The sequence below is a fragment of the Gorilla gorilla genome, chromosome 10 (genome assembly GCF_029281585.2).
Source record: "Gorilla gorilla gorilla isolate KB3781 chromosome 10, NHGRI_mGorGor1-v2.1_pri, whole genome shotgun sequence".
Lineage (NCBI taxonomy): Eukaryota > Metazoa > Chordata > Mammalia > Primates > Hominidae > Gorilla > Gorilla gorilla.
The window spans coordinates 17,743,073-17,771,065 of record NC_073234.2 but is presented as its reverse complement, the minus strand read 5'-3'; the positions used below and the strand labels follow the sequence as shown (position 1 = coordinate 17,771,065).

The following is a 27,993-nucleotide window of genomic DNA, read 5'->3' as shown; positions in this document are numbered from 1 at the left end:
CCTCTACATTTATATGGCACTTTGCATTTTTCCAGAGCATTTTAAAAAATAAACATGGGGTCTCGCCCCATCACCCTGGTGTAATCATAGCTCACTGCTGCCTTGAACTCCTGGGCTGAAGCACTCCTCCCGCCTCAGCCTCCCAAGCAGCTAAAACTACAGGTGCAAGCCACCATGCCCAGCTAATGTGTGTGTATGTGTGTGTATACATATACTTTTTTTTTTGGTAGAGCTGGGCGGAGCATTTCTATCTATACTCTCATTTGCCCTTGCCATAACTCAGTGAGGTAGGAATTATTATCTTTATTTCACAGCCGAGAAACCTAAAACTCAGAGAAGTGAAGTGACAAGGCCGTGCCACCAGGCAGAGGTAGAACTGGAACCAGAGCCCAGGGCTAGGACATGCAGCTCAGCACTCTCTTACTACCCATCCCACATCCTGGTGTTCAGGCCGTAGCTCTTCGATGTTTCCACGTCTCCAGCGGGGCCTAGGGTGCACAGGCAAAACCTGTGGAGCCTCTCGGCACAAGAGAGGGGACTTCTCTCACCTGGGCGGGGCGCCGTGGGGTCCCCCACATGTTACGCTCTGAGCCCTGCCAACCACCAGTACTGACTGGGGTTCCATGAAGGCCCCAAGTTCAAATGCAGGCCCAGGCAGCTCCCAGGATCTGCTTCCAAGGACTCAGTCCACGAGAAGGGTCCCTCAAGTTTTAAGTTTGTCTCAGAAAGTCAGGCTGATTCTGGGTTCCCTCACCCCAACCAGAGATTCTCATCTATTTAGGAAGAGGCCTGGGGGCCTGTTTGGTTGAGGATCTCAGGTAATATGAATCACTGATCCCTAAGAAAACATGGCCTCAAAGCCAAGTCTACCTCTCAGGTAGTAGCAGATGAAAAGGCCTCCCCTTTGCCTACCCCTTATGCTTTCCAAATGGCATGGCCTGGGGGCTCCACGGCATGCCCCCAGGACCCCCACAGACACCACCCAGCCTGGGGACGTTCACTCCCTCCTTCACTGTTGCTCCTCCCTTGGTCCTCTTGGTAAAGACAGAAGCGCACACACTGCATAAACTCTAGTTGAAGGCCTGATAATTAAGGCATCGTATTCAAAGCAAAATACCCCTCCCATTTATACCTTAGTTGGGGGCCACACAGCATAGCAGTTAAAAGCACAGACTTGGGAGCCACACACCCAGGCTGGAATCCCAGCTCCACTGCTTCATAGCTATGCAAACTTGGGCAAGTTAGTTCATTGCCCTGTGCCCCTTCCTCATCTTTAAAATGGGGTGATTACAAGAAAGGTGTCATGGGGTAGTCGAGAGGACTAAATGAGTTAACACACGGACCACAGAGCAATGCCAGCAGCGTAAGGGCTGACGTTATTGCTGCCATTATTATTAGTCAGAAGGCGCCAATCCAACAACTTCAATCATACAGAAACTAGAGAGAACAAAGAGAATAAAGGGGGAAAATGGCTTCTAAGAAGCCAAAATCAATGTTATAAAACCCATAAATTAAAGCTAATGCACTTTATTCATAAGTAAGCCCCATAGGTCCTCAATCAGGATCTATTTACTCTAACTTTGCACATAACTGTAATGGACTTGATCAACTGGTTCCCAAGCCTGCAGGAGAGAGGGGGGAGCAAATTAATCAGGCTGGTGCTGGAGGAGGCTGACACCCCAACAGGGTGGTGCATGAAAGGCACACCCCAAATCTTCCCCAGGTCAGGACGTTCTGGGACCCTGTGCGGGTTGCTTAGCTCTCCTGACAGCTCCCCAGCATTACAACAGGTGCAATCATTGAAATTCCTAAGAATTGTATAGTCCCAGAAAAAGGATGAAATATGTTCAGATTTTTCTTTTAAGGATCCAGGGATTTGTATTTTATATTCTGGAAAGACTTCCTTCAAATATACTTAAATTACAAGAAGTTTGGTACATGAAAGGGGTTCTATTACATAAACAGTGAACTTATTTGGAAGATTCTCCCCCCAAAAATGAATAAAGATGGATAAAACTGGAGCAAGAGGTGTCACCATATTTAGACTTCAAATCATCATCTCTCTTTTCCCATCCGCTGGCAAACGCAGAGCAGACAATGCTTTCTCCTCTCTCTGAAATATTTACTGAGTAAACCCTGAGTCAAACAATTGCCCCAGGCTCTCTGCGGGTTTATGACCATGAGATGAAGCACAGACCCATCCAGAAGCTGCCATCTATTTTGAAATGCCATGTTCCTGATGAAGACAGTCCTGTGGTCTTTGCTCCTTTCCTACACCAGCCTTGCAACGCGTCTCATCCCGTTTCCAGCTCTGTCCTTTCTCCTAATGCATCAGTTCTTGGGGCAACAGTTTTCTCCTCTGTGGTTTTAACACAGCAGCCTTTCCCAAAGGTGTGAGCCCGGGAACACCATTCTTCAACATGTCTGTGATGGTATGAGTGGGAAAGGTGATGTGCTGTCTGGCTAGTCCAGGGACTCACGGAGCACCTTACCACACAAGGAGGCAGCTGTAGCAGAATGGCTAAGAACACAGACCGGGAGATGCCTCACCCACTTCTGCATGGCCATGACTTCGCTTCAGGGCTACATCTCACAGGGTGAATTATTTACCTTCTCTGAGCTTGTGTGTGCTCATCTATTGAATGGGATAATAACATCTCATCGTGCTATAATCATGTTTAAACACATTTATACGCAAGGCACTTGGGACAGCATCTGCACATGGTGTGAAGTCATAAGTAGTGTCTATTGCTGTTGTGTTAGAGGCTTGGAGAAGTCTTATAATAATGTATTTACCTGGCCAGGCGCGGTGGCTCACGCCTGTAATCCCAGGACTTTGGGAGGCCAAGGCGGGCAGATCACGAGGTCAGGAGATCGAGACCATCCTGACTAACACGGTGAAACCCCGTCTCTACTAAAAATATAAAAAAATTAGCTGGGCATGGTGCCGAGCACCTGTAGTCCCAGCTACTCGGGAGGCTGAGACGGGAGAATGGCGTGAACCCAGGAGATGGAGCTTGCAGTGAGCCGAGATCGCGCCACCACACTCCAGCCTGGGCGACAGAGAGAGATCTGTCTCAAAAAAAAGGTAAAAAAATAATGTATTTACCTTTGGCTAACTTGGTACTTACTGAATTTATTTTGCAACAGAACCAAATTTTGTTTGTTTTTATTTTAAATCTGTTAATACTGCTACAGAGTGTTTAATCTTTAAAATATTTTCACATATACTTCATTGGATACTCACAGCGACCCTACACATCCCAGGGAACAGAGCAAAGAACCCAAGCTGTGGTTTCATACAGTCCTAAGTTCCAACTACGGCCCTGCCACTGACTCACCAAGTCACTTTACTTCTCTGAGACTTTACTTTCTTATCTGAAATAAAGGGATAACACCTCACAGGATCCATTCATTCACCCAGGGTTCACTGAGCAGATATTTATGGAGAGCCTTACGTGTGCCAGTTATTGCCAAAGCGCTGGGGATACAGCCATGAACAAGAGGGATACATTCTCTACCCTCAAGTATACAAATAAATAGAAAGCATAATTTACAGTTGTGGAGATTAGAAACATTGCACGCAAAGCTCTGGTACCTGGTGGTCACTCAATAAAGGCAATTACAATGACTAAGCAAGCATTACTACTCCACGTGCCAAAAGAGATACCAACAGAGAGGTTAAGTGACTGACCTAAGGCCACACAGTTCAGATCTCTCTTCCTAGGTCAGTGCCTGCAACTCTGGCTCTGGTACAGCTTTTAAGACACACCCACACCCAGGTCCCACTCAGACCCATTCAGCCGGAAAATCTGAGGGGAGACCTGACTCAGTAGAAGCACTTTCCCAATGCGCTGTGTCAAGCTCATTCTCTCATCCAAAAACAGGCTCTCCACCCTGCCTTCCACACCCCACTACACAGCACAGGACAGGGTGTTTGTACACGATACAGTAGCTATGTGGTTTGTTCCCTGCAGTTATCTATTAGTGTATTTTATAACCCTAGCATTTCTGCAAACCCTAACACCTGCTGCATTAGGACAACACATAAGAGATAGCAATAATAAAGCTCATTTCATTATCATCATTATTGTTGATGCATGAAAGCCCTATAAAAATATTTCTCACTCTTAGGCAAACCTGATAATAAAAGAAAACACAGTTCACTACAGGGAGAGGAGGGGAACCCAAACTGGCATTTCCATTCACTTCTCAAAGCACGGGGGGCGATAGGGCTGACGCATCTCAGAACTTGCGGTGGTGGTCCAAGTGCAGGGCCCCATGTCGGGTGATTCAACCCAGCACTGCGTGGGAATGGGGGAACCTCAGGCTGACAGGCACCTCCTGAGCAGACTGGCAAGAGACACACAAAGCTCAGGGGTGGGGGAGTGGGGTCCCCCACCAGTGCTCTCCCTCTGGGGCTCTTCTTTGGCCATTAATGGGTCCCAGCTTCTCTCCCTGTGTAGTCAGAAGGCAAGGGTGAGCACACAGACACTAATCTTGCTGGGTCACAGCTGCCAAAAAGCACAGCGTTTTGGTCTCTTCTTTCCCACCCTTCTGAGGCCAAAGCTAGCACAAGGTGCCAATGACTGTGACTTACCCCCAGGGACCAGGCGGAGGGGAGGGGCCTTCAGCCTGGCTTAGAGTTCCAAAGAGCAACACACATTCGCCTGTGCTGGGCATGTCCTGTGAAGTTTACTTATGGTAACTCACTTAATCCTCTCAGCCAGGTTATGAGGCAACTCTGGTTGCCCCAATTTTACACCAATAAATGGGCAAATCTGACATCTCAACCTTCTTCCTAGTTTAGCTCAAGCCCCTCTGACGGACGGCTTCTCCTCTCACAGCCTCTGAAGGAAGAAAGCCCAGCCAAAAGATGATCCCTTTGATGGCCTCATCCCGTCTTCTCTCCATCTCCACTTCAAGTCTGGCTCTTGCTCCAGAAAGTACATGCACTGTTCTTTGCACAAGGTCAAATGCCAAATATATTCTCTTAATATTTCAACTCAAGCCAAGTCTTCGTGGACTTCAGGGTATGCAGAGAACAGGAAGTTTTCCACACACAATGAGTCGGCTCCGCTTGCAGAGCTTGTTCAACAGACATCAGACAATCTACCTAACAGGTAATAGCTCTTGGTAGACAGGGGTTACAGCTGCTATATTATAAACGATGTGCTGCTTAGAGGTGGCATTGCCAATAACAGCGCTAAATCTAAAGAAAGAATTGTCATGTCATGGCCCAGTTCAGCTTTCATTATGCTTCACTAGCATGAGGAAAAGATAACAAAGATGATGGATTTTGGTGCAAAAGTGTATGTTAGATGGAGCATACAACAAACAGACTTTTATTTAAATAATGAGAGAGAGAGATCTTTTTTAAAAAAAAAAACTCTATTCTGGAATACTTTTCATCTCTTGGAAACAGAAGAAAGCAAAGTGTTAGAAAAATAAGTGGGAGAAAGGAAAGGGCCTGCGACAGAACGGGTGGAAGCCGATGCGTTTGCGAGGGAATCTGAGAGCAGGAGCAAGCACAGATGTGAATTTGCAAGTGTGTGTGAAAAGAAGAATCTTTTCTAATTCTGTGACAGTGTTAGTGTGCTTTGCTAAATAGATTATTCTTGAACCCAATGGAGTGGGAAAGCTCTCAGCAGTTGACGTGTGTCGTCTTTCTGCTTGGATCCTAAAGAGAACCTGTGGGTAGACAGAGCTGATTGCGGAGGGAGCTGAAGGTGGATCCAATCACACCATGAGGAACATTCTAGGTCACTGTTCTCAAAGAGCAGCCCAGGACCACTTGCATCAGAGCCCCAGGGGAGTTTATTAAAAATTCAAACTCCTAGGGCCCACTCCAGAGTCAGAATCTCTGGGAGCAGGGCCTGGGAACATGCATTTTAATCATCTCCATGATCTTATGCCACAGGGGTTGAGAGCCACCTGCTTCAGGTGCATCAGCATCTCTTCTTTGCTGTTTCTCAGAGTAGGGCTCTGAAATCGCAATTCTTTAATTTTTTTAAAAAAGCTATGAAACTAATGGAGGATTTCTCAAGCTTCATTTTCGGGGTACATAAGTGATTTGGGGCATCCCACTCTGGCACAACAATGGGAATGTTTCAAGCATTGAACCTCAGCAAACCACTGTCATGCACCTACTACTTCAGGGCCTCCATAGGGGTACAGACACAGATCAATATCCTCTTCTCTTACTTTTGGCCCTAAGCTCAGCTCTTCTCACAGTCAGGCCAATCCTCTTGTCATTGGCCTTGAGTTGCCATGAGCCATGATTTTGAACTACCAACCAGCCCCTCTTGAATATCTTAAACTCTCTGTTCCCTTAGCTTCTAAGACTCCACTCTCAGCAGGTTCCCCTCCTACCTCTCGGGCTAAGCCTTCCTGACATGTGGTGTATGACCTTCCTTTGCTCCTCTTCCTCCACCCTCTGCAAACGTCACTGTTCTCCAGGGTCTGGCTGTGGTCACTGCTACCCTCCCACTCCACCCTGATGCAGGTGCTCTGGGCCATACCTACAGCTTCTCCTTGTGTCTCTCCTCCTGTTGCCCCCAAGTCTCCAACCTCAGCATAAACAGTCTCCTGGGCTGCAGCCCTGTCGACCGCCGGTAGGACATCCCCAACCTCACGCTCCACGGGCTCCTCCACTTGACAATCCCCAATCGTACGCATCATTCCCTGCCCCTCAAATATGACCTTCCTCCTGAAGTCTTTCTCCTGGCCAAGGGCACCTGGCTCCTCGTATCACCACCCTGGGAGCCAGCTCTCTCTGCCACCCATGATATCCAACTGGTTACCCGTCCAGGCAAGCTTGCCTCCTAAATCCACTGCCCCCTCTCTATCCTTATTGTCACCACCATCTGGACTCTGGCAAGCTTTCTTCTTCTCTTCACAAACAGTGAGGCCTCCGTCTGAGCCATCTTCCTCATGCTGCAAGAGCACTCCTCTGCCGTTAAAGCCTTTGAGCCTCCTCCTCGCCTGCAGTTAAGTCCAACAGTTTGCATGAGCCATCAAGCATCCATCACCTGGCTCTTCTCCTTCCCTCAAAACCAGCACCCCTTCCTCTGGTCCTAAAGAATGTGACCACATGTATACTCATGCCTTTGCACGAGTACACTTCAGCCTGAAGTATCTCTTATGGCATCCTCTTCTTGAGAGACGCAATGCAAATATGTCAACCTATGTGAAACTTGCCATTAATCCTTTCTCTACAGCAAAATGAATGAGTTCTTCCACCCTGACACCCTGGCCCTTTATAAGACCTTTCACTATTTGAAACATCTGTTTACAGTTTCATCTTCCCTATTAATCATAGTGCCTATCTGTTGGTATAGATGTTTGGCAAATGACTGCACACACACACACACACACACACGAGCTAGACCAGTGGAAGGAGAGACCAGAGGGAGGACAGCAGGAAAGAGGTGACTGTAACAGTCCATGAAAAAGGCAACAGGGCCTGGGTTAGGTTGACAAGGATGATGATGATGACAATAATAACAATAGTATCCAGCACTATTAACAAGACCCAACACTTAGCCCTTACTAAGGTGCTCTCCTAAGGGCTTTACATATTTTGGCTCATTTAATCTTCACAACAACCCTATGAGGTAGGTACTGTCATTATTGTTATTTCCATTTTATAAATGAAGAAACTAAGGCACAGGAAGTCTAAACAAATGACTTTGAAAATAGAAAGAAAGCTAAATGTGATACATTGCAAATTACAATCTCCAAGACTGGATTCCTGCTCAGATGGGCATGGCAAGGGGAAGAAGATGTCAGAGATGGTTCCGTGTGACAGCAAGGCCAGCAATGCCATCAACCCGGCCAAGGGAAAAGAAAAGGAGCAGCATTCACCTGGGCTATGTTTTGTTTTCTTCAGGAGGACAGGGTTGTGTGGCGGGAGAGAGAATGAGTTCTATTTGGGGCTTGTTTGAGGTATTGGCAAGACATCCTGGCACATATAATTGTCACTGCCCGCCCTGCTCTTCCCTAGAACCCTCTGAGGTCACTTCCATTTTACAAGCTGGGGAACTGAGGTTTGGAAAGGCTAAATAACCTCAGACTAAGATTCAGACTTAACCTTTTTTTTTTGAGATGGAGTCTCCCTCAGTCGCCCAGGCTGGAGTGCGGTGGGGCGATCTCAGCTCACTGCAAGCTCCACCTCCCACGTTCACGCCATTCTCCTGCCTCAGCCTCCTGAGTAGCTGGGACTACTGGTGCCTGCCACCACGCCTGGCTAATTTTTTGTATTTTTAGTAGAGATGGGGTTTTACCGTGTTAGCCAGGCTGGTCTCGATCTCCTGACCTCGTGATCCACCCGCCTCAACCTCCCAAAGTGCTGGGATTACAGGCATGGGCCACCGCGCCCGGCCCAGACTTAATCTTAAAGTGGAGAAGCCAAGATTTGAAGTCAGGTCTGTCCAACTCAAATTTTGCTCTGCCCAAGAGGCCGGTTGTTCCCAAAGCTGACTGATCATCGGCATCCCTGCGAGGAATTTTTCTGATGCGCATCCCCAGACCATGCCCCAGAACTACTAAATGTGAATCAGATCCGCAGGGGAGCTGGGGTCTGCACGGTTGGAGTTCTCTCGGGTTGTAATGATGTGCAGGCCTCAGCAGTCGCTGCACCGGTCCACAGGCCTCTCCAATGCAGGAAATATGGGGCCAGGCCTTTGGAAAGGCTTAGCACTGGAGACGTCAGTCTTAGCAATAATTTACCTGGAAAGGGAACTTAAATCTGTGGACACAGATGAGCTCCCCAAAGGGAGAGTGCAGAAGAAGAAAATCAGAGGGCTCAGGACAGAAGCCTAGTAAACGTTCGTGTAGACACAGGAGGAGAGGCTGGAAGAAGCAAGGGGAGAATGTGATTTGTAAAGGGGGCATCTGCAGAGATGCTGCAGCTTCAAGATGCTGTAGAGAGCAAGGACCGGGAGGCCGGGTCACAGCACTCGCGATGGGTTTCTCCATGGGGCAGAATCATGTTCTGATTTATTAGCTGATATGAGGTCGTATTTATTCATCTGTTTTAAGGGTTTTCTGATGCCACCCCCCACCTTCAGCTGGCAGCATTCACTGCCCCAGGGAAAGTGCGACATTGTGGAATGCAGAGAATGAGAAGTCATCTGCAGCTTTTTTGAGGTATCATTACCATACCATAAAGTTCACCCCCTGTAAGTACACAATTCGATGATGTTTGGTAAAGTTACACAGTTGTGCAAGCAGCCCCACCACCTCCTTTAGAATACTTCCATCACTCTGTGATGTGATAAAAACCTGCCATCCCTCCCACCTCATCTGTACACAGCAACCTCACTCCAGCTCCAGAAGAAGTCCAGGGTGACCTCTTGTCCTCTCCTACAAGCCCCTCTGCCTCCAGGAGGTCCAGAGTTGAGGGGTCTCAGCCAGCCCAGGGCTTCCCTCTAGCTCAGCAAGCCAAGTGGCTCCCTTAATCCTCCTGGGAACCGAGGGGTGAAGGGGCTACATGTGGCCATCTCAGGACCTAAGAAAAACCAAACTCCTCTACACACCTTCACCACTGCATGGGCCTTGAGCAGCCCAAAGTGTCATCAGCTTAAGAACAAGATACGGATTCTATGTGGAACAAAGGCTCCTCTTTAAAAGTTGCAGATTAAATGTTAAACTGTGGGAGGGTTGGGAGGACCATGGCAGGGGAAGGAGGTGGCTACACAGGGAAGAAATGGAACCAAGGGAAGGAGTTCCTGCTTCAGGGAGACACTTTGGCTTGTATTTATTTTGACACAGTAAAGATTTCTTGCCCCTTAAGAGATGAGGTCACGCTTCGGATGGCCTCACGGACGGCGGCCGATGCTCTGCCTTCCGACTCTGGCCATGCCATCACTCAGTGGTGTGCCCAGCTTTGAAATTTTTGGAGCCTGTCCCCAACAAAGGGCCCCAAGCCGAGCCACAAGACACCACAGCCCGCAGGCGGTGAACACCTTACCTGCTATGCATCAGCGGCTACCTGAAAAAACTGGGGTGACAGCTGAGAAGTTAAAACGTGCATCATATTTTTTTTTGCTGAAAGGGCCCAAGAAAATGTCAAAGGTTACAAAACACAAGAACCACCCTGTGATGGCATCAGCCCAGCAGCTGTGGAAAGGAGAATCCTATAAGCTGCCTGCTTCTTTTAAAAACCATCTCATTGGACGGTTCCATCTCAGTAATTAAAGGAAGGTGCTGACGGCAGGGGAAAGATGGTGGCTCTGATGACCAAACACGCCATGTGGAAATCACGTGGAGAGTGACGGTGTCTCTGCAATGGAGGGGGAGAAAGAGACAGGATTTTCCCTGCGTGCCTTTCGCAGAGGCATCCTGGAGTGCCCCAATTTTGCCAACTGCATTCCAGAGCTCTTTTCCTCACATGCCCAGACGGAGCAAAAGTCTTTGTAATGACTTCAAGCTCAGCCAAAAGTAAACACACTCTCCGCTTTTTCCATGGACCAATTCTAACCCCAAATTGCCAGAGCTGGCCCCTCAACAATCCAAATGGAAAACCGCCTTTCCCAATAAAATAAAGCCCTTCTAACTCAATAATACATGTTGGCTGCAAAAGCAAACGTTCCTAAAAGCTTCCTAGAAATTATTTATCGTGCAGCAACACTCCAGATCACCTGAGCAAACCCCACCAATGGAACAAAGACATTCAAAGGAAATACAACACAATCCAAGAATAGATGTTCGCTGCAGCAAACACCTGCACTCACAACTTTTGCAGCACATTTTGTAGCAGTCACGGGATTTGCTACTAAACACACACACACACACACACACACACACACACACACACACACAGAGCTCACCACCACCTAACTGGAATATTCTTTTGGAAAACAGGCCGGAATGAGACAGGTGCTGATTTGAATAAAGAGTAAAACAGCACTCGGGATGTGAGCTCTGCAGGGCTTCTGCACATGCCAAACACACGTCTCACTTCTCTCCCACATTCCGTGCATCTATGTGGTCTGAACGCAGTTCTCCATCGAGTGAAAAAGTGGAGACTTGAGGATGGCGGACTTACCAGGTTGGAATTGGTGGCGTTGGAATCATCTTCTGGAAAGGGAATATAGATCGCTAAGGCCACACAATTGGCAAAAATAGTCAGTAAAATAATAATTTCAAATGGTCTGAGAAAGGGAGTTAAGGAAGTTAATGCCACAGAAAGTACAAGTGAAACAAACATAATCTACATATTTTTTAAAATGAATCAAAGATTCATAAGAATTTTGTTTAAACAATGCATTCCAAGCCCCTTGTATTCTGAAAAGAAACATATGCCTTTTTAAGTGCTTCTAGTGGGTCCCCGCCAAAATTTTCCCTAATATGTCAAAAGCAGTGGAGGCCAGTCGCGTGCCAGAGTAAACACAGATTTCTAAAAACTTTTTTCCCCTCCTTTTATTTATTTAGATTGCATTGGTCTTCATTCTCCCCGATGTGTGCCTGGGGTTGCCTCTAAAGAGCATGGCCTGCGCCAAGCACCCCGTTTCTTCACAGTTTATGCCGAACTGCCCATGGGCCCACGCCCACCTGGAACGGGGGACATGGGTGGAACGGGATTCTAAGACAGAGAGACTTTCCCTGGGTTTCATTGAAATTTGGAGATTTTATTTTTAATCTTTTAAACTAAGGTTAAGAGTGGTTTCCATTTCTTCTCTCTCATTCTCTGGCAGGTTCCAGAGATCCTGAAGACCCCCAAGAGTACGGCAGGGGGTCCGTCCTGAGTGTAGGAAAGGAAAGCTGTCTCCTCTTTAAGGCTGAGTCTCACTGACAGCATAGAAACCCCTTTGGTCTGCAGAGGTGCCACTTCAGCAGGCAAAGCTTTGATTCCAAGGCCTCCTGATTTTTCCTTGGTGTGTGCTGGGCTCTAGTGGGACAGCCCAAGGCTCCCTCACCAGTAGTAGTGCAGGCAGAAGTTCCCATGCCCTGACTTCTTCATCACATTTTCAGGGCAGGACACACTCTCAAGAGAAAAATGAGCTAATGTGATAATACCCCTTCCAACGGGACCACCCTACACCCTCCATGGAAGGCCAGCAAGGGGAAGCTTCCCAGGAAGGGCCCGTCTATGCTCTTCCAGCTCCACTCCCACCTACCCCGCTCCCATTGCCAAGTTTGCAGCCCAGTTCATGGAGTCTCACAGGAGGAGGAGGAGGAAGACAGAGAGGGGTGGAGATCCGGGGTGAAGGGACCACCATAATTCTCTCAGGGAAATCCATACTCACAAAGTTAGTGAATATTGAGGCAGAAAGAGACCTTAGAGATGATCTAGTCTAACCCTCTGAGGCCCAGAGAGCCTGAGGAACTTTCCCAAGGCCCCACAGCAACTTAATGACCAGCTGAGACTAGAGCCCGGATTTCCCGATCACCAAGTCCAGTGTTCACTCCCCTGCCACAGATGGCCTTCTGACATGTTCATGGGCAGCCCTGGGCCAGCGTCACAGAATTCTAACTGGGAGGAACCCGAGTGATTATCTTAGCACTGGTCTCCCTAGCCCTGTGGGTACTTCTGAGGATCCATTTTCCTGTAGAACATTTTCTATGTCCACCTTGATATCAAAAAAGATGCCACACAGTGGACCTGTCAATCTCCCAACTTTGCAGGGGTGAAAAGTAAAGCAGCCAGTCCAAGACCCCAAGCTGGCATATAGCAGAGCCTGGACCGGAACCCAGACGGACTAAGCTTTTACATTCTGCTGCCCTTGAGGCAGCAGATGAGGCACAAGTGGTGATGATGGGAGACAGACGCTGATGCTGGTGCTGGTGACAGTAAGGACAGAAGCTGACCTCTGCCAAGAGCTTGCTCAGTGCCAGGCACATTCTTATGGCCCAAAAGAAATGCTCTGTGTGGAATGTACGCTTGTGATCCCCACTTTCTAAATGAGAAAACTGAGGCACAGAAGGGTCAGACGTTAACTTGTGCCAGGTCACAGAGCAAGTAGTAGGATGGGATCCAAGCTCAGGCAGTCTCAGTGTTAAGGACTATTCTATACTGATCCACTCTAAAGCTACCTCGAAGCCTTCACAGGCAGTTCTTCTAGCCCTCCTACCACGCCACCTCTTGCCTCCCAAACCTTTTCTCGCCTGCTTAGGAAAGTGACACCGAGCCCACAGGCTGGCCAGTTTCATTCCATCAGCTGGTGCCTGTGCTCTCCCCATCGGGACAAGGATGCAACAACCCAGCCAAACCAGACCCGTGCGCACACACCCAGAACATGTCACCTCATTGCCTCCACCACAGTGGGGGACAGCTGAGCTTGGGGTTTCTGGCACTATCAGTTCCCCTCCCCTCATTCAAACTCTCCACCTATCCATCCTTCACTTCATGCTAAAGGCACTGGGCTAATGCCAAGAAGATCATGTGTGAAAACCAATCAGGCAGAGAAGAAAAGCCACTGGCTGAAAAGCAGAGAACCCAGGTAAGCCCTGGGAAGTGCTCTGTGTCGCCTTTTGAGGCCCAGATTACTTTTTAAACTGCGTTCCCTTCCTAATGACAGGGTCAGATTCTACTTCTTCAAGAAGAACTGGCTGGCTAGTACTCCAGGCTATCTCCTTCCCTGTCCAGCCAGTCTTCCCAAGCAATCTTGGAATGCCACCCACCTGGCACTGCTAAGGCTGGGCCCCCTTCCTCTCCTCCAGGTGGGAAGGCACACTCCCCCGGAGGGGTGGCCACAGCACCCAGGGAGTAGGTGTTAGGCCCGGATGCAGGTCCGGCATGTCCCAGTGCACTTGGACTGCAGGCCCTGAACATCCTCCCAAGTACCTAACCGGTCCTACCTAGTATCTACTAGTATCTGCCTAGTCCTACCTAGTACTACGGATGCATGGGGTGTGGGACGGGCATGGACTTTGGGGTCAGGGGAACCTGGATTTGAAGCCCAGCTCTGTCAGTCGCCAGCTGCGTGATTTAGGGCAAGTCCTTTGGCTTCTCTGGGCCTTGCTGCCCTTCTCTCAGGGGTGCCTGACCTGCAGGGCCCTCAGCTCTCCCACTCCCTGACTCCACCGTGAGCAGATAGGCAAAGCAGTCCTATGGGGCTGACTAAAGCCTAGTCTCCCACCCAGTACCCCGGGCACTAAAACCATGCTTGGCCACTCAGGCAGCTGCAGCCACTTGTTTTAAAATGCATTTTCTTTTTTTTTTTTTTTTTTTTTTTGAGACGGAGTCTTGCTTTGTCGCCCAGGCTGGAGTGCAGTGGCGCGATCTCGGCTCACTGCAAGCTCCACCTCCCGGGTTCACGCCATTCTCCTGCCTCAGCCTCCCGAGTAGCTGGGACTACAGGCGCCCACTACCACGCCCGGCTAATTTTTTGTATTTTTAGTAGAGACGGGGTTTCACCGTGTTAGCCAGGATGGTCTCGATCTCCTGACCTCGTGATCCGCCCGCCTCGGCCTCCCAAAGTGCTGGGATTACAGGCGTGAGCCACCGCGCCCAGCCCTTAAAATGCATTTTCTTAAAATACTTTTAAGTTGAGGGGCTCAAACATTTATTTTTATTTATTTATTTATTTATTTATTTATTTATTTGAGACAGAGTTTCACTCTTTTGCTCAGGCTGGAGTGCAGTGGCATGATCTCAGCTCACTGCAACCTCTTCATCCCTAGTTCAAGCAATTCTCTTGCCTCAGCCTCCCGAGTAGCTGGAATTACTGGCATGTGCCCCAACGCCTGGCTAATTTTTGTATTATTAGCAGAGATGAGGTTTCATCTCATGTTGGCCAGGCTGGTCTCGAACTCCTGACCTCAGGTGATCCACCTGCCTTGGCTTCCCAAAGTGCTGGGATTACAGGCGTGAGCCACCGCACCTGGCCTCAAACATTTATAGAACATTTCTGTCTCAACAGAAACTTTCTTTATCTCTAGGCTACCTTCTTTCAACCAGTACCTGAGACTTTTAAATCTTTCCATAGAAACTCATTGATGAAGCCTAATGCTCCCATCCTGGCCCTTGAGAGACACGGCAGTCCTGCCTGGAGGAATCCTTATTATAAAAATTCCCACAGTCAGTACCAGGGTTCTAGTCCCATCTGTTCCTGACCACATGACCCTGGGGAGCCTCTCCTGTGGGGCTCAATTTCATCACTCACGGAAGTGGGGGAGGAACTTCAGCGCTTAAAGGTCCTTTCTGGGCTGGGCACGGTGGCTCACACCTGTAATCCCAGCACTTTGGGAGGCCGAGGCAGGCAGATCACGAGGTCAGGAGATCGAGACCATCCTGGCTAACACGGTGAAACCCCGTTTCTACTAAAAATACAAAAAAGAATAGCCGAGCGTGGTGGCGGGCACCTGCGGTCCCGGCTATACGGGAGGCTGAGGCAGGACAATGGTGCGAACCCAGGAGCTTGCAGTGAGCCGAGACGGCGCCACTGCACTCCCGCCTGGGTGACAGAGCGAGACTCCGTCTCAAAAAAAAAAAAAGTCCTTCCCAATTTCTACAGCCCCAGGATTCTGATGAAGTAAGGGGCTTGTAACTCCACAGCGAGCGCCCGCCCCTTCAAAGCCACTGTTTCTGAAGGACCCATTCGCTTGTTTCTATATGGACAAACAGAACACTTCCAGACAGTGTTCTCAACTTTGTCTGCACATTAGAATTACCCAGAGAGTTTTCCGTTGTTGTTTTTTGTTTGTTTGTTTTTATGCCTAGGTGGAACTGAGTGGTCTGTAGTTTGTTATAACTTTCCAGGAGACTCTAATGTGCAATCAGGGCTGAGAACCACTGCTTCAAGGCCCTCGAGCCAACAGCCAGGGGCCCTGACCACTACACTCTTCCATCTCCTGAGCCCCTTCACCCTAGAGAGAGGGAAGGCCGTGAAAGCATCCAGCGCCATGGCACAGGAGGGAAAGAAGGGAATGAGGCAGCATGTAACTAACGACTGTTACCCCAACGCATGAGTGGGCCCCTGGGCAAGCTCAGCTACAGGAGATGATATTTCATAACTTCTTAGGCTGATTTTCTCAAATGTTGCTTATTATATGAAAAAAACAAAAAACAAAAACCCAACCCAGGCAGCTTATTATACAAGCAGATTGCTGGGCCCCGTCCCCAGATATTCTGATTCATCCAGTCTAGGGCGGGGCCCAGAACTCTGCATTTCACAGCACCCCAGTGATGCAGATGCAGTAGGCCCGAGGCCCCGTTTGCAGCCCAGCACAGCTGACACAGCTCGTGGCCCAGGGAGCCTCGGAGGGCTGGACCCAGCGTGCAGGTCCCAGGAGCATGCCCAGCCCGGCGAACAAAGGATATTTCCATTCGACAATGCTGATGCAGGCCCTCCGGATGGGGTTCTTCAGGGTCAGGCAGAGCAGGGCTCGGGGCGGGCGTGTGGCCGTGGTGCTGCCCTGCTTCTTGGGTTTCCCATATTGCTGCCGCTTCCGCTGCGTGGAGCTGACTGTGGAGATGGTCGCATTGCCAGCGCTGCCCATCAGCTTAGCCTGCCGGGCTGCGTCGATGGCCGCCTGCCAGGACAGGGCGGCCCCCGGGGTGGGGATGTGCTCAGGGGCCAGCCCCGCTGCCGCATTGGCATTCATGTTGGCATGGGCGGGGCGTGGGCTCCCATAGTTGGAACCTGTGGCAAAAGAGAAAAGAACACAACAGTTACTAGATAGAAAACAGGAGCACTTCCGACACTCTCTGGACCCCAGATTCACAATTTTTTCAAAACCTTATTTCAAGCTATTGCAGGCGGTTAGGAGGTGGCACGTGGAAACATGAGTGTGAGATGCTGAGGGAAGAGGGCCAGGATCGTTCCGGTCCTGGTTTAGCTGGGTGACCTTGGGCGTGTCACTCCGCTCTAGTCTCCTTGCCTCACCTTAGGTGGGCAAGAGATGAGATCCGTGCATTACAGCACGTATGGACCTCAGCAGAAACAGATACAACACAACACATTACCTACAAATTAAAATACATATTTTAAGAACCCATGCAAATGAAAGGATATTCATGAAATCGAATAGAATGATTGTTTAAGGAAGGTGAGGAGGAAAATGAGCATAAGATACGGGGCAAGGAGGAAGCATATATGAATGAGTGAGTGAATATGAGAGGTCACTGCATGAATCAATGATGAAAAAGGTACAATGAACTGGAGTATGATTCACTCAACTCTCTGCACCTGAGTTCCAATAAACAAAGATAAATATAATAAAATGAGAAGGCTGGACTAGAGTAAGGTCACATCCAGCTACCTCAAAGCCATCTGGGCTTTAAGTGTTGGTTGACCAGGAGGGGCTAGGGGAGCTGTGATGGTTTTAAATCATGTCAACAAATCCCTTTATATCTGACATCCCTTTTCATTGAGAAAGATCTAGGCCCTCCTCTTGAAATGAGGTCAGCCTTTGGTGACTGTTTTACCAATAAAGTACAGCAAAAGTGACACTGTGTGACTTCCAAGGATAGGTTAAAAAAAAAGCCACATTGCATCCCCCTGACTGTCTCTGGATGGTCGTCCTGGAGGAAGCCAGCCCCCACACAAGGCAGCCTTTCAGCCCTGAGCTGCCATGCTGTGAGGAAGCCCAGACTAGCCTCAACAGAGAGGCCATGTGGCAAGAGGGAGTCCTGGCCAGCCCCCAGCTGCTCCAGTCACCATCTGACTGCCACCCCAGGAGAGACCCCAAGTCAGGACTGCCCCAAATCAGTAACTTTTTGAATTACTGACCCACACAAGAACTTCCTGAATTCCTGAGCCACAGAGACTGAGCAGTAACAGGGTGTCTGCTGTTGTGAGCCACTTTGTTTTGGGGTGATTCATTAGACAGCATATGCTATCTGGGAAAAGGAGCTGTGAGTGGCAGGGGTTGATGGGGTAGGGGAGAGGGACAGTGTCAGGAAGGAAACCTGACTGGAACCAGTGCAACCCAGGGCTCCAACCTGCACAGGGACAGCTGCCCTGCTCTGGTGTCTAGGCAACGAAGCCTCTGAGACTGTCCCTAAGACAGCACATATGCTTGGCAAACACTCTTTGGCCTGTTAGGCTGGATGCCTCGCTCTAGAGTCTGTAACGTTTGCCAAGCGATCAGCTCAGCCTGGCCCAAACCTGAATCTCCCAGAACACATGCATGACCTTGAGACGTGGTAGCGCTAGTCAATTGGCCAGGTGCCGCAGGATCAAGAAAAGCCGCAGATAAGAGGGTGCTACTGTGGGCGGTGAGGTTGGCATCTGAGGACACTTCAGCTGCCCAGAGACTGTGGCCGAAGCAGCCAGACCAGTTGCACATACATGACCCCCAAGGCCGCCCACAGTGGCCTTTTCTGGTCCATGTGCACAGGGTCTTCCAGGGAAGCTGCTGGGTCCTAAGGTTGCTGGCTCAACCTTATTGACCCCCTCCCTCTCCTCACCTGTTAAGACACAGATGAACACTTGGCGCCTCTCCCAGCCACCTCCCCAACTCTTATCTTGGGCTGATCCTTCTATGTTTGACCTCCAAGATAACTTTGCTCCCCATGTGACCTGCTTTCCAGAACCTATCACCCCCACCTCCACCCCGTCCCCACAGGAACCTGTGAAGAGCACATGACCTGGCTTAGCCACATGAACATTTTCACCTAGAGAGAGCATGCCCCAGAGGCAGAGCCCGAGCAACCTCACCAGATTCCTCATCCAGCCACACCTGAAGTTAGCCCTTACCTGAGCCACACGCAGGTGAGGCAGGTGAGACAGGTGTGGCCTCTTGGGGCTGACCTCCATTAGGGCTGTACTGCAAAGCTGGCTGAGCCTCCCCTTCTCCAAGTAATTTTCCCCCACACACTGTGATGTTTAAGTGACTTAAGTAACTTAGCTAAAGCTAATGTGAATTGGGTCTCTGTCCCTTGCAACCGAAAAACGAGCTAATATGCTTCGTAGGTGCCCAAAGCTTGGACCTGGTGGGGCTGTCATTTCTGCTGGACTCCAGTCTATATCCTTTCCATCATACCAGTGACAGACAATAAGTTTCAACTTTTATGCCAATTGATTGACATCACTGTCCACAATGCTATATACTTAAGGGACTCTGAGGATGATAGATTAGTGTTGCCCACCATGGGCACAAAGGGCAGGGAATGGCATCACTCATGCCACATAGCTACCACCCCTGCATGATCCCAAGAAGACCCTTCAGGTCCTCTTGGAGACCAGCTGGTCAGCTGCCTCCTGTCCCGCAACAGTTGCCACCTGCTCTACCGCCATTTGGCCCCTGTAGCATTACAGCCCCGCCTCCACTCCTCAAGGCCTGGAAAATTGCCTCTCTGCCACACCCAATTCATAGCCACATTCTCAATGTGACACCGACTCTCACCTCACCATATATATTCCCTTCACCTTCCTCCTGTTCTCTGCCCCAGGGATAAACTGCATTAACCAGAACATCAGGCTCACGGAGGACGTGACACTCCCTACAACAGACGTCTCATCTCTCCTGTAACTCGTCCCTGTCCTCCCTGCACTCACTGTGTAGATCCCAAGCCTAAAGTGAGGAAGACCCCAATAAGGCCGGGACCTTAACCTTTCTCATAAGATCCAGCAGGAAAAGATGTAAAGAGTGCATTGGAATTAATAAAGGCACCCAAAGCATGAGAACTGCTTGAACACCCAGCAAGCATGCGTGTCTCCATTTAACACATAAGAAGACAAAGGAGTGTCTGACTCACTAAAGGTCACAGAATGGGGCGACGGAGGGTTGCTGCAGCAGGCACAGGGCTCACGGTGAGCTGCTAGACTCCACCCCTGCCTCCTCAGCCCTCTCTCACACACTCCACATGCACGCACACATGTGCTCGTGTACATGGTGACAAACAAGGTGCACGCCTCCTCCTGGGCTTCTCCAGGCCTCGAGATACAAGGGGCTGGATTTCTGACCCCAAGAACATTCTTTCTGTTTACTATGATCTCCACGTGACAACATCCACTACACCACCTGCCCCCGCAGTAACCTCGGGGCGCCTCTTAGGCAAAAGTGGAAAGCTCCCTGTTTCCATCTGCTGTACTGGAGCCACTGAGCAACTCCTGCTTCTCTGGCTTGCCAGGGAAGGCTGGAACTCTAATTTTGCTCCATTCAATCTGTGGTATATAATTTTTTCTTCCTAGACTCTCTGTTTGGCACTGACAAAATTTAATAGACAATTTTAGTTCCTAGACTAACTTCTCCTTTTCCCTCAGATACATAAAAGCTGCCCTGTCCCCAACTGTTGGCATTCCCAGCCCCCAATTCACTCATGGTAAGCCCTCCACAGCTCACGCCTCCCCCTGAGATGGCTGTCCCCAGACCTTAATCTTTGTACTCACCCCCACGCATTGCCCTTAATCCCCCCATCTCATACGGGCTGCCAGTTCCAAAAACCAAGAGTCCCAGGAGTTTGGGGACAACACTTGGAAAGAGGGCAGGAAGCCACCACCCAGAAAAGCTGCATGAGGGGAGCATCCCTGCACCCGGAGCACGAGGTAGAAGCTACCAAGACGGCAGCTGGCTGTGCAGAGCCCTGGGGCAGCTCTGAAAACCACATCCTGGTGGGCTGCCTTCTGAGCCCTCCCAAAACTCCATGAGGGACCTTATTTATATTGTAAACCATTCCCAGAGCGCAAGGACCTTTCTGGAGCACACCATCTGGAGAAAGCACATATGAACCAGCCCATGGGGAAAAATGGAATGTCAACCTCTCCCTAGCCAGAGGCCAAGAAAACAACCTACACTATTTTGGTCCTGGCAGCTCTGCGCATTGCTGCGGTCCCATGACATGACTAGGGCCCTGCACAGGAGTGCAGAGCCGCACACAGGTGAGACAGACAGGAATGGCCTCTCGGGTGAGACAGGTGTGGCCTCTCGGGTGAGACAGGTGTGGCCTCTCGGGTGAGACAGGTATGGCCTCTCGAGACTGACCACCTCTGGGCCTGGGCCTCCCCTTCTCCAAGTAATTTTCCCACCCACTGCGGTAGATCCCCACCCTGACCTGAGACATATAGACCAGTCTATAGCAACACTGTCTAATACAATGCTTACAGTAATGGAAACGTTCTACAATCCTAGGCTGTCCAATACCCTGGCTACCAGTCATATGTGGCTCCTGAGCACTTGAAATGTTCTACGAGTATCTCCGGGTCACCCACAACAGGGTGGCACAACTACCGAAGACTCCCAGGAGTGGAAAATCCCCATCTCTGGCTCAATGTTTTGAATCCAGAGTGGTGCCATGAAGGTAGGGCAGGCAGCATTGTGTCCCTGACGGCTTTTGTTAGCACGAAATCACCACCCAATGCAAAGAGATCAATTTTCAAATTATAAAGCTGATTCAAAGCTCAGCCTCCTGGCTGCCAGCTGAAAGGATGCCACCATTTAAGTCTGCTCTGGCTCTGTCTGACTGGGCTGTTTCCACGGATGCTCCCACCCCTGAACAAGGCCCTGAGCAGCTGCCTCGCAGATCAGGCCACACACCAACAGGTAGGTGCCCCCAGCAGTGACCTCATCCCCAGTTATAAGAAAATGCCTCCCACCTGTCAAATGGCCCAGCTCCCCTGAAGAGAGCATCTGCGTCCTCCTCCTGCACCCAGGTGCTGCTGCTGGGGACCAGGATGAGGGCAGGACCCCAGCACGGTCTGGCCAGCCTCATGTCATTCTGCTCCGCAAGGGTCCAAGTGAGGAGTCCAAGTTAGGAGTCAGTGGCATGTGCTTCCTGGGTGTCCCCTGTGAGTGAGGGGCTTGGTGCTGGGGACTTGGAAGCTGTTCAGTGATGAAACAATTTTTTTTTCTTTAATCCATCTCTATTTCTGCACCTGATTCAGGGCCGTATCCCAGAAAATGCTCAACACAGTTTGCTAAGGACTGTAACGATAACGCTGTCATGATACAGGTGAAGGTGGACTACAGTGACGCTGCAGAAGGAACACTGCTGGAGTCAGTCCAGCCACCCCTAAAGAATGGGCTTATTCTCAAGCCATGTGCTCTTCTACTGATTTCTTGGATGTAACCATGGGGGAGAAGTTCTAAGGAAAGGGGTTGTGAGGAAGATCTCCATCCTAGTCCAGGCCACTACCTATCTCTTGCCCACAAGTGCTGCAGTAGCCACCCTGCCATTTCCCTCAGTCCACTCTTGGCCATCCCCAAGCCAATCTCCATGCAGCAGCCAAAGTCACCTTTTAAGAACAGAACTCGTAAATTGGGCCCTGTCATTCCCCTAGTTAGATCCCTTCAAAATCCAAACTCCTTGTCAACAGCTTACAACACCTGCACAGACTGGCCCTGGCCCACTTCTCTGAGTTCACCTTACTCCCCTCTGGGCCGGGTCCAATGCACTCCTGACACAGTGGCTCATTACATGCCTCAGACATGCTCAGCTCTTGCCTGCCGCAGTGCCTTTGCATGTACTTAGAATGTCCTTCATGTTCTTCCCTCTGCCCTTTGCTAGGCAATCCCTTCTCACGTTTCAGGTTTGGGCTCAGGTGATCCCTTCTTCAAGCCCCCACTCCAAACAAGCAGAACTCAAACACTAGCTGCCAGTGTTCTCCCCACTTCCCTGCCTCCATGCCACCGTTGAATAAACATGCCCAACACCCCTGGCATTGGAAAGGGACCCCCCCAATCAGCCGTGAGTAGGAAAAGGTCTGGGGCTGCCAGCCTGCTTCAGCAGCAGTCACCCTGCTTGGCCTTGGTGCCTTCTGAGAGCACAAAGGCAGGTCACTCCTCCACCTTCGTAGACACAGACACCCACATTGATTTAGAGAGGGTGAGCAGCCGGCAGCTCACACCTAGAAAGGGAAGAACTGCAAATACATTTCTCCCTAAAGTCCTGACCACTGAGCAATCTCCACAGGGCAAAGGAAATGCCTTCTCTCAGGCCAACATGTCACCCAGAAGCCCACTTGGCTCTTGCTGTCTGTCATCTTGCTGTAGTGACAAGGGGCCTGCATTCCCTTTAAGAGTATAGCAGACAACCTGGAACAGACACCGGACTTTCTCCACCCACTGAAGGGCCAATGACTAGAAAGCTGGGCCATTAATCTTCCCTATCTATTGCAGCACACAGATAGCTGGAGGACGTGAACAGAGAGGGACACCGTCTCTCGATCTCAGACGATAACCCGAGGCCCTGTCATCTCAACCCCAGTGGCACTCCTCTCTGGAAGGATGGCGTGTGCTGAGCACCATGTGGTGGGTGGGAGGCTGGTAAACTTGTGGTCTCAGCAGCTCTTCCACCCTCCTCCTACTGTACCCCGCTGGACTGCAGGGGCCAGAGAGCTAAACACAATGGCTCCCAACCTCCCTTGGAGCGAGAATTCCTGACACAACTTTTGCCAATCAAGAACTGAATCAAAACCACGTCAGGTGGGGAAGCGTCTATTTTGCAGGTATCTGGCTGGCAGGGCCACGTCAGTGGCTTCCTGATTCCTGGATCCTGCATAAGGTGGTGTGATCCCAGAGCCAGCCCTTGGCACAGTGGCTTCCAGGTCCCCCAGCCTCATAATTGTACCCGAACCGCAGTTCCCTCGGAGGGCCTGTTCTGCAGCACTGTTTTGGGAATCATTCCCACGGACCCGGCCTAAAGCCTGCTCTTGCAGCATTTCCAATTATTGTATAAGCCCCTAAATTCCTGTACTATCTTTCCTCTAAACACGGCTACAGAAGTTTCTGTTATAGGCCTGAACCCTGACTGAGATATACAGACCAGTCTATAGCAACAGTGTCCAATACAACATTTACAGTAATAGAAATGCTGTATAATCCTAGGCTGGATTACAGAGCCCTTGCTACCAGTCATACGCAGCTCCTGAGCACTTGAAATGTAGCTAGCACGTCTGACAAAATGCATTTTGCATTTTACTTAATTTTCAATTACGGTACATTTAGATAGTCACATGTGGCTACAGGCGCCCACACTGGGCAACACAGGTTGTGCTGTATTAAGACAAAGTCCTTGTGGGAAGAGCATGGTGACAAAGAAATGTGAGAAGTGGGGTCAAGATGACGAGCAGAGCACTGAATTCAAAATTGTGGGGAAACTTTTTAAAAAGGCAATCGAGAATGAATTCAGATGTTGATGGGTGGGTGGATTTTCTGATCAAGAATTAACCACCCTATGCAAAAAGACATATTTTCAAAGCATAAGAGAGTCTAAGACCCAAAAAACAATGTAGAAACCAAAAGTCCTTTTTCAGTGTCTAATATTCTCATCACATAAATGAGAGATGACTTTCTTCTCAATGGCCAAATGTGGAAGCTGGCATTCCCCTCCAGCCTAAGAGAGAGAAATCCTCAGGACACCCCAGCTGAGGTGGAAACCCTCTCCAGGGTGAGCACCCAGTGGCTTCAGGACACCCAGCTGAGGTGGAAACCCTCCCCGGGGTGGGTGCCCAGTGGCTTCAGGACACCCCAGCTGAGGTGGAAACCCTCTCCAGGGTGGGCGCCCAGTGGCTTCAGGACGCCCAGTGGCTTCAGGACACCCAGCTGAGGTGGAAACCCTCTCCAGGGTGAGCACCCAGTGGCTTCAGGACACCCAGCTGAGGTGGAAACCCTCTCCAGGGTGAGCACCCAGTGGCTTCAGGACGCCCAGCTGAGGTGGAAACCCTCTCCAGGGTGAGCACCCAGTGGCTTCAGGACGCCCAGCTGAGGTGGAAACCCTCTCCAGGGTGGGCGCCCAGTGGCTTCAGGACGCCCAGCTGAGGTGGAAACCCTCTCCAGGGTGGGCGCCCAGTGGCTTCAGGACGCCCAGCTGAGGTGGAAACCCGCTCCAGGGTGAGCGCCCAGTGGCTTCAGGACGCCCAGCTGAGGTGGAAACCCTCCCCAGGGTGGGCGCCCAGTGGCTTAAGGATGCCCAGTGGCTTCAGGACACCCAGCTGAGGTGGAAACCCTCTCCAGGGTCAGCACCCAGTGGCTTCAGGACGCCCAGCTGAGGTGGAAACCCTCTCCAGGGTGAGCACCCAGTGGCTTCAGGACGCCCAGCTGAGGTGGAAACCCTCTCCAGGGTGGGCGCCCAGTGGCTTCAGGACGCCCAGCTGAGGTGGAAACCCTCTCCAGGGTGGGCGCCCAGTGGCTTCAGGGCGCCCAGCTGAGGTGGAAACCCTCTCCAGGGTGGGCGCCCAGTGGCTTCAGGACGCCCAGCTGAGGTGGAAACCCGCTCCAGGGTGAGCGCCCAGTGGCTTCAGGACGCCCAGCTGAGGTGGAAACCCTCCCCAGGGTGGGCGCCCAGTGGCTTAAGGACACCCCAGCTGAGGTGGAAACCCTCCCCGGGGTGGGCGCCCAGTGGCTTCAGGACACCCAGCTGAGGTGGAAACCCTCTCCAGGGTGGGCGCCCATTGGCTTCAGGACGCCCAGCTGATGTGGAAACCCTCTCCAGGGTGGGTGCCCAGTGGCTTAATGACGCCCAGCAGCTTCAGGACGCCCAGCTGAGGTGGAAACCCGCTCCAGGGTGGGCGCCCAGTGGCTTAAGGACGCCCCAGCTGAGGTGGAAACCCTCTCCAGGGTGGGCGCCCAGTGGCTTAAGGATGCCCCAGCTGAGGTGGAAACCCTCCCCGGGGTGGGCGCCCAGTGGCTTCAGGACGCCCAGCTGAGGTGGAAACCCTCCCCGGGGTGGGCACCCAGTAGCTTCAGGACACCCCAGCTGAGGTGGAAACCCTCCCCGGGCTGGGCGCCCAGTGGCTTCAGGACGCCCAGCTGAGGTGGAAACCCTCCCCGGGGTGGGCACCCAGTGGCTTCAGGACACCCCAGCTGAGGTGGAAACCCTCCCCGGGGTGGGCGCCCAGTGGCTTCAGGACACCCAGCTGAGGTGGAAACCCTCCCCGGGGTGGGCGCCCAGTGGCTTCAGGACACCCCAGCTGAGGTGGAAACCCTCCCCGGGGTGGGCGCCCAGTGGCTTCAGGACACCCCAGCTGAGGTGGAAACCCTCTCCAGGATGAGCACCCAGTGGCTTCAGGACGCCCAGCTGAGGTGGAAACCCTCTCCAGGGTGGGTGCCCAGTGGCTTAAGGATGCCCAGCAGCTTCAGGACGCCCAGCTGAGGTGGAAACCCGCTCCAGGGTGAGCACCCAGTGGCTTCAGGACGCCCAGCTGAGGTGGAAACCCTCTCCAGGGTGAGCACCCAGTGGCTTCAGGACACCCCAGCTGAGGTGGAAACCCTCCCCGGGGTGAGCACCCAGTGGCTTCAGGACACCCAGCTGAGGTGGAAACCCTCTCCAGGGTGAGCACCCAGTGGCTTCAGGACACCCCAGCTGAGGTGGAAACTCTCCCCGGGGTGGGCGCCCAGTGAATTCAGGACACCCCAGCTGAGGTGGAAACCCTCCCCGGGGTGAGCACCCAGTGGCTTCAGGACACCCCAGCTGAGGTGGAAACCCTCCCCGGGGTGGGCGCCCAGTGGCTTCAGGATGCCCAGCTGAGGTGGAAACCCTCCCCGGAGTGGGCGCCCAGTGGCTTCAGGATGCCCAGCTGAGGTGGAAACCCTCCCCGGGGTGGGCGCCCAGTGGTTTCCCGATGCGCCCGCCGCCATGCCGCATCTGACTGCGCTTCCTCCTACCTGAGCTATTTTCACACCATTTCCAGCAGCATTCTGTCACTCTACCGGTCCTCCTCTCCCCCATCCTGCTACAGACACAGTTCATGAGAGGTGGGGTGCCCAGAACAGGCCCCATGACCACAGCAGTCAAATGTGCTCCAAAACAAGGAGACCGTGAGGGCGCCAGGATATCTGCGGCTCTCTCCCCAACCCAACTGACGAGTACTCCCTCAAATACAACTGTATCTTTTCTGCCCTACAACCCACCTGCCTCTGATGACTACATGAAGGCTGGAGAAGGCAAAGAGCCTGGGGCACTTCAGAGGCCCAAGCCAATGGGAAAAGCGGAAAAGCTACAGCATTCACACCTGCTAGTGATCCAGTAAACCACACCTGCTCTCTGTTCTTTGTGGGGCAGCTGGCTGAAAGAAGGTAAAGAAAGGAAAAGGAAACCTCGTAAGGAACGCCTGGAAGCAAACCACCTGTGATGACCACAAGGCCAACACTGCTTCGGTGAGAGGACCCTGATATAACGCCCTTGGCACTCAAGGGCTCTCATATTGACATCAGAGACCATAGGGAAGAAAACAAACTGACAGACACACAGCTAAGACACGGCCTTCAACTAAAGATGACAGATTGCCATAATAACCAAATGCTTCCTCCACTTATTTCCAAGCACGGAGAGGAAGGAAGTCACGACCTCTTGCTACTTGAACTAAGGCGCCTATCACCACCCGGTGATAGCAAATCTAAATTACAGGCCCTAGTTAAGGATTAATTCACATTTATTGAAAATCAGCATTTCAACTTTTTTAGTGTGGCAGCGGAGATTACGGAATGGGCAAAAACTGGAAGCTTTCCCTTTGGAAACTGGCACAACACAAGGATGCCCTCTCTCACCACTCCTATTCAACATAGTATTGGAAGTTCTGGCCAGGGCAATCAGGCAAGAGAAAGAAATAAAGGGTATTCAAATACAAACAGAGGAAGTCAAATTGTCTCTGTTTGCAGATGACATGACTATATATTTAGAAAACTCCATTGTCTCAGCCCAAAATCTCCTTAAGCTGATAAGCAACTTCAGCAAAGTCTCAGGATACAAAATCAATGTGCAAAAATCACAAGCATTCCTATACACCAATAACGGACAGGGAGCCAAATCATGAGTGAACTCCCATTCACAACTGCAACAAAGAGAATAAAATACCTAGGAATACAACTTACAAGGGATGTGAAGGACCTCTTCAAGGAGAACTACAAACCACTGTTCAAGGAAATAAGAGAGGACACAAACAAATGGGAAAACATTCCATGCTCATGGGTAGGAAGAATCAATATCGTGAAAATGGCCATACTGCCCAAAGTAATTTATAGATATAATGCTATCCTTATCAAGCTACCATTGACTTTCCTCACAGAATTGGAAAAAACTACTTTAAATTTCATATGGAACCAAAAAAGAGCCCGCATAGCCAAGACAATCCTAAGCAGAAAGAACAAAGCTGGAGGCATCACGCT

The 27,993-nt window shown here is 50.8% G+C and overlaps 1 protein-coding gene across 38 annotated transcripts in view; it reads right to left on the bottom strand.

Annotated features, from left to right (window-relative positions):
• CACNA1C (calcium voltage-gated channel subunit alpha1 C) overlaps positions 1–27,993 on the bottom strand; it is a 720,825-nt gene that overhangs the window by 560,130 nt on the left and 132,702 nt on the right. For all 38 annotated transcript variants that reach the window (XM_063694557.1, XM_063694558.1, XM_055357545.2 and 35 more), the window contains exons 2-3: positions 16,268–16,589; positions 11,051–11,156 (exon numbers count right to left, since the gene is read on the bottom strand). In XM_063694557.1, the coding sequence (XP_063550627.1) occupies positions 11,051–11,156; positions 16,268–16,589 (428 nt within the window). The remainder of the gene's footprint in view (positions 1–11,050; positions 11,157–16,267; positions 16,590–27,993) is intronic.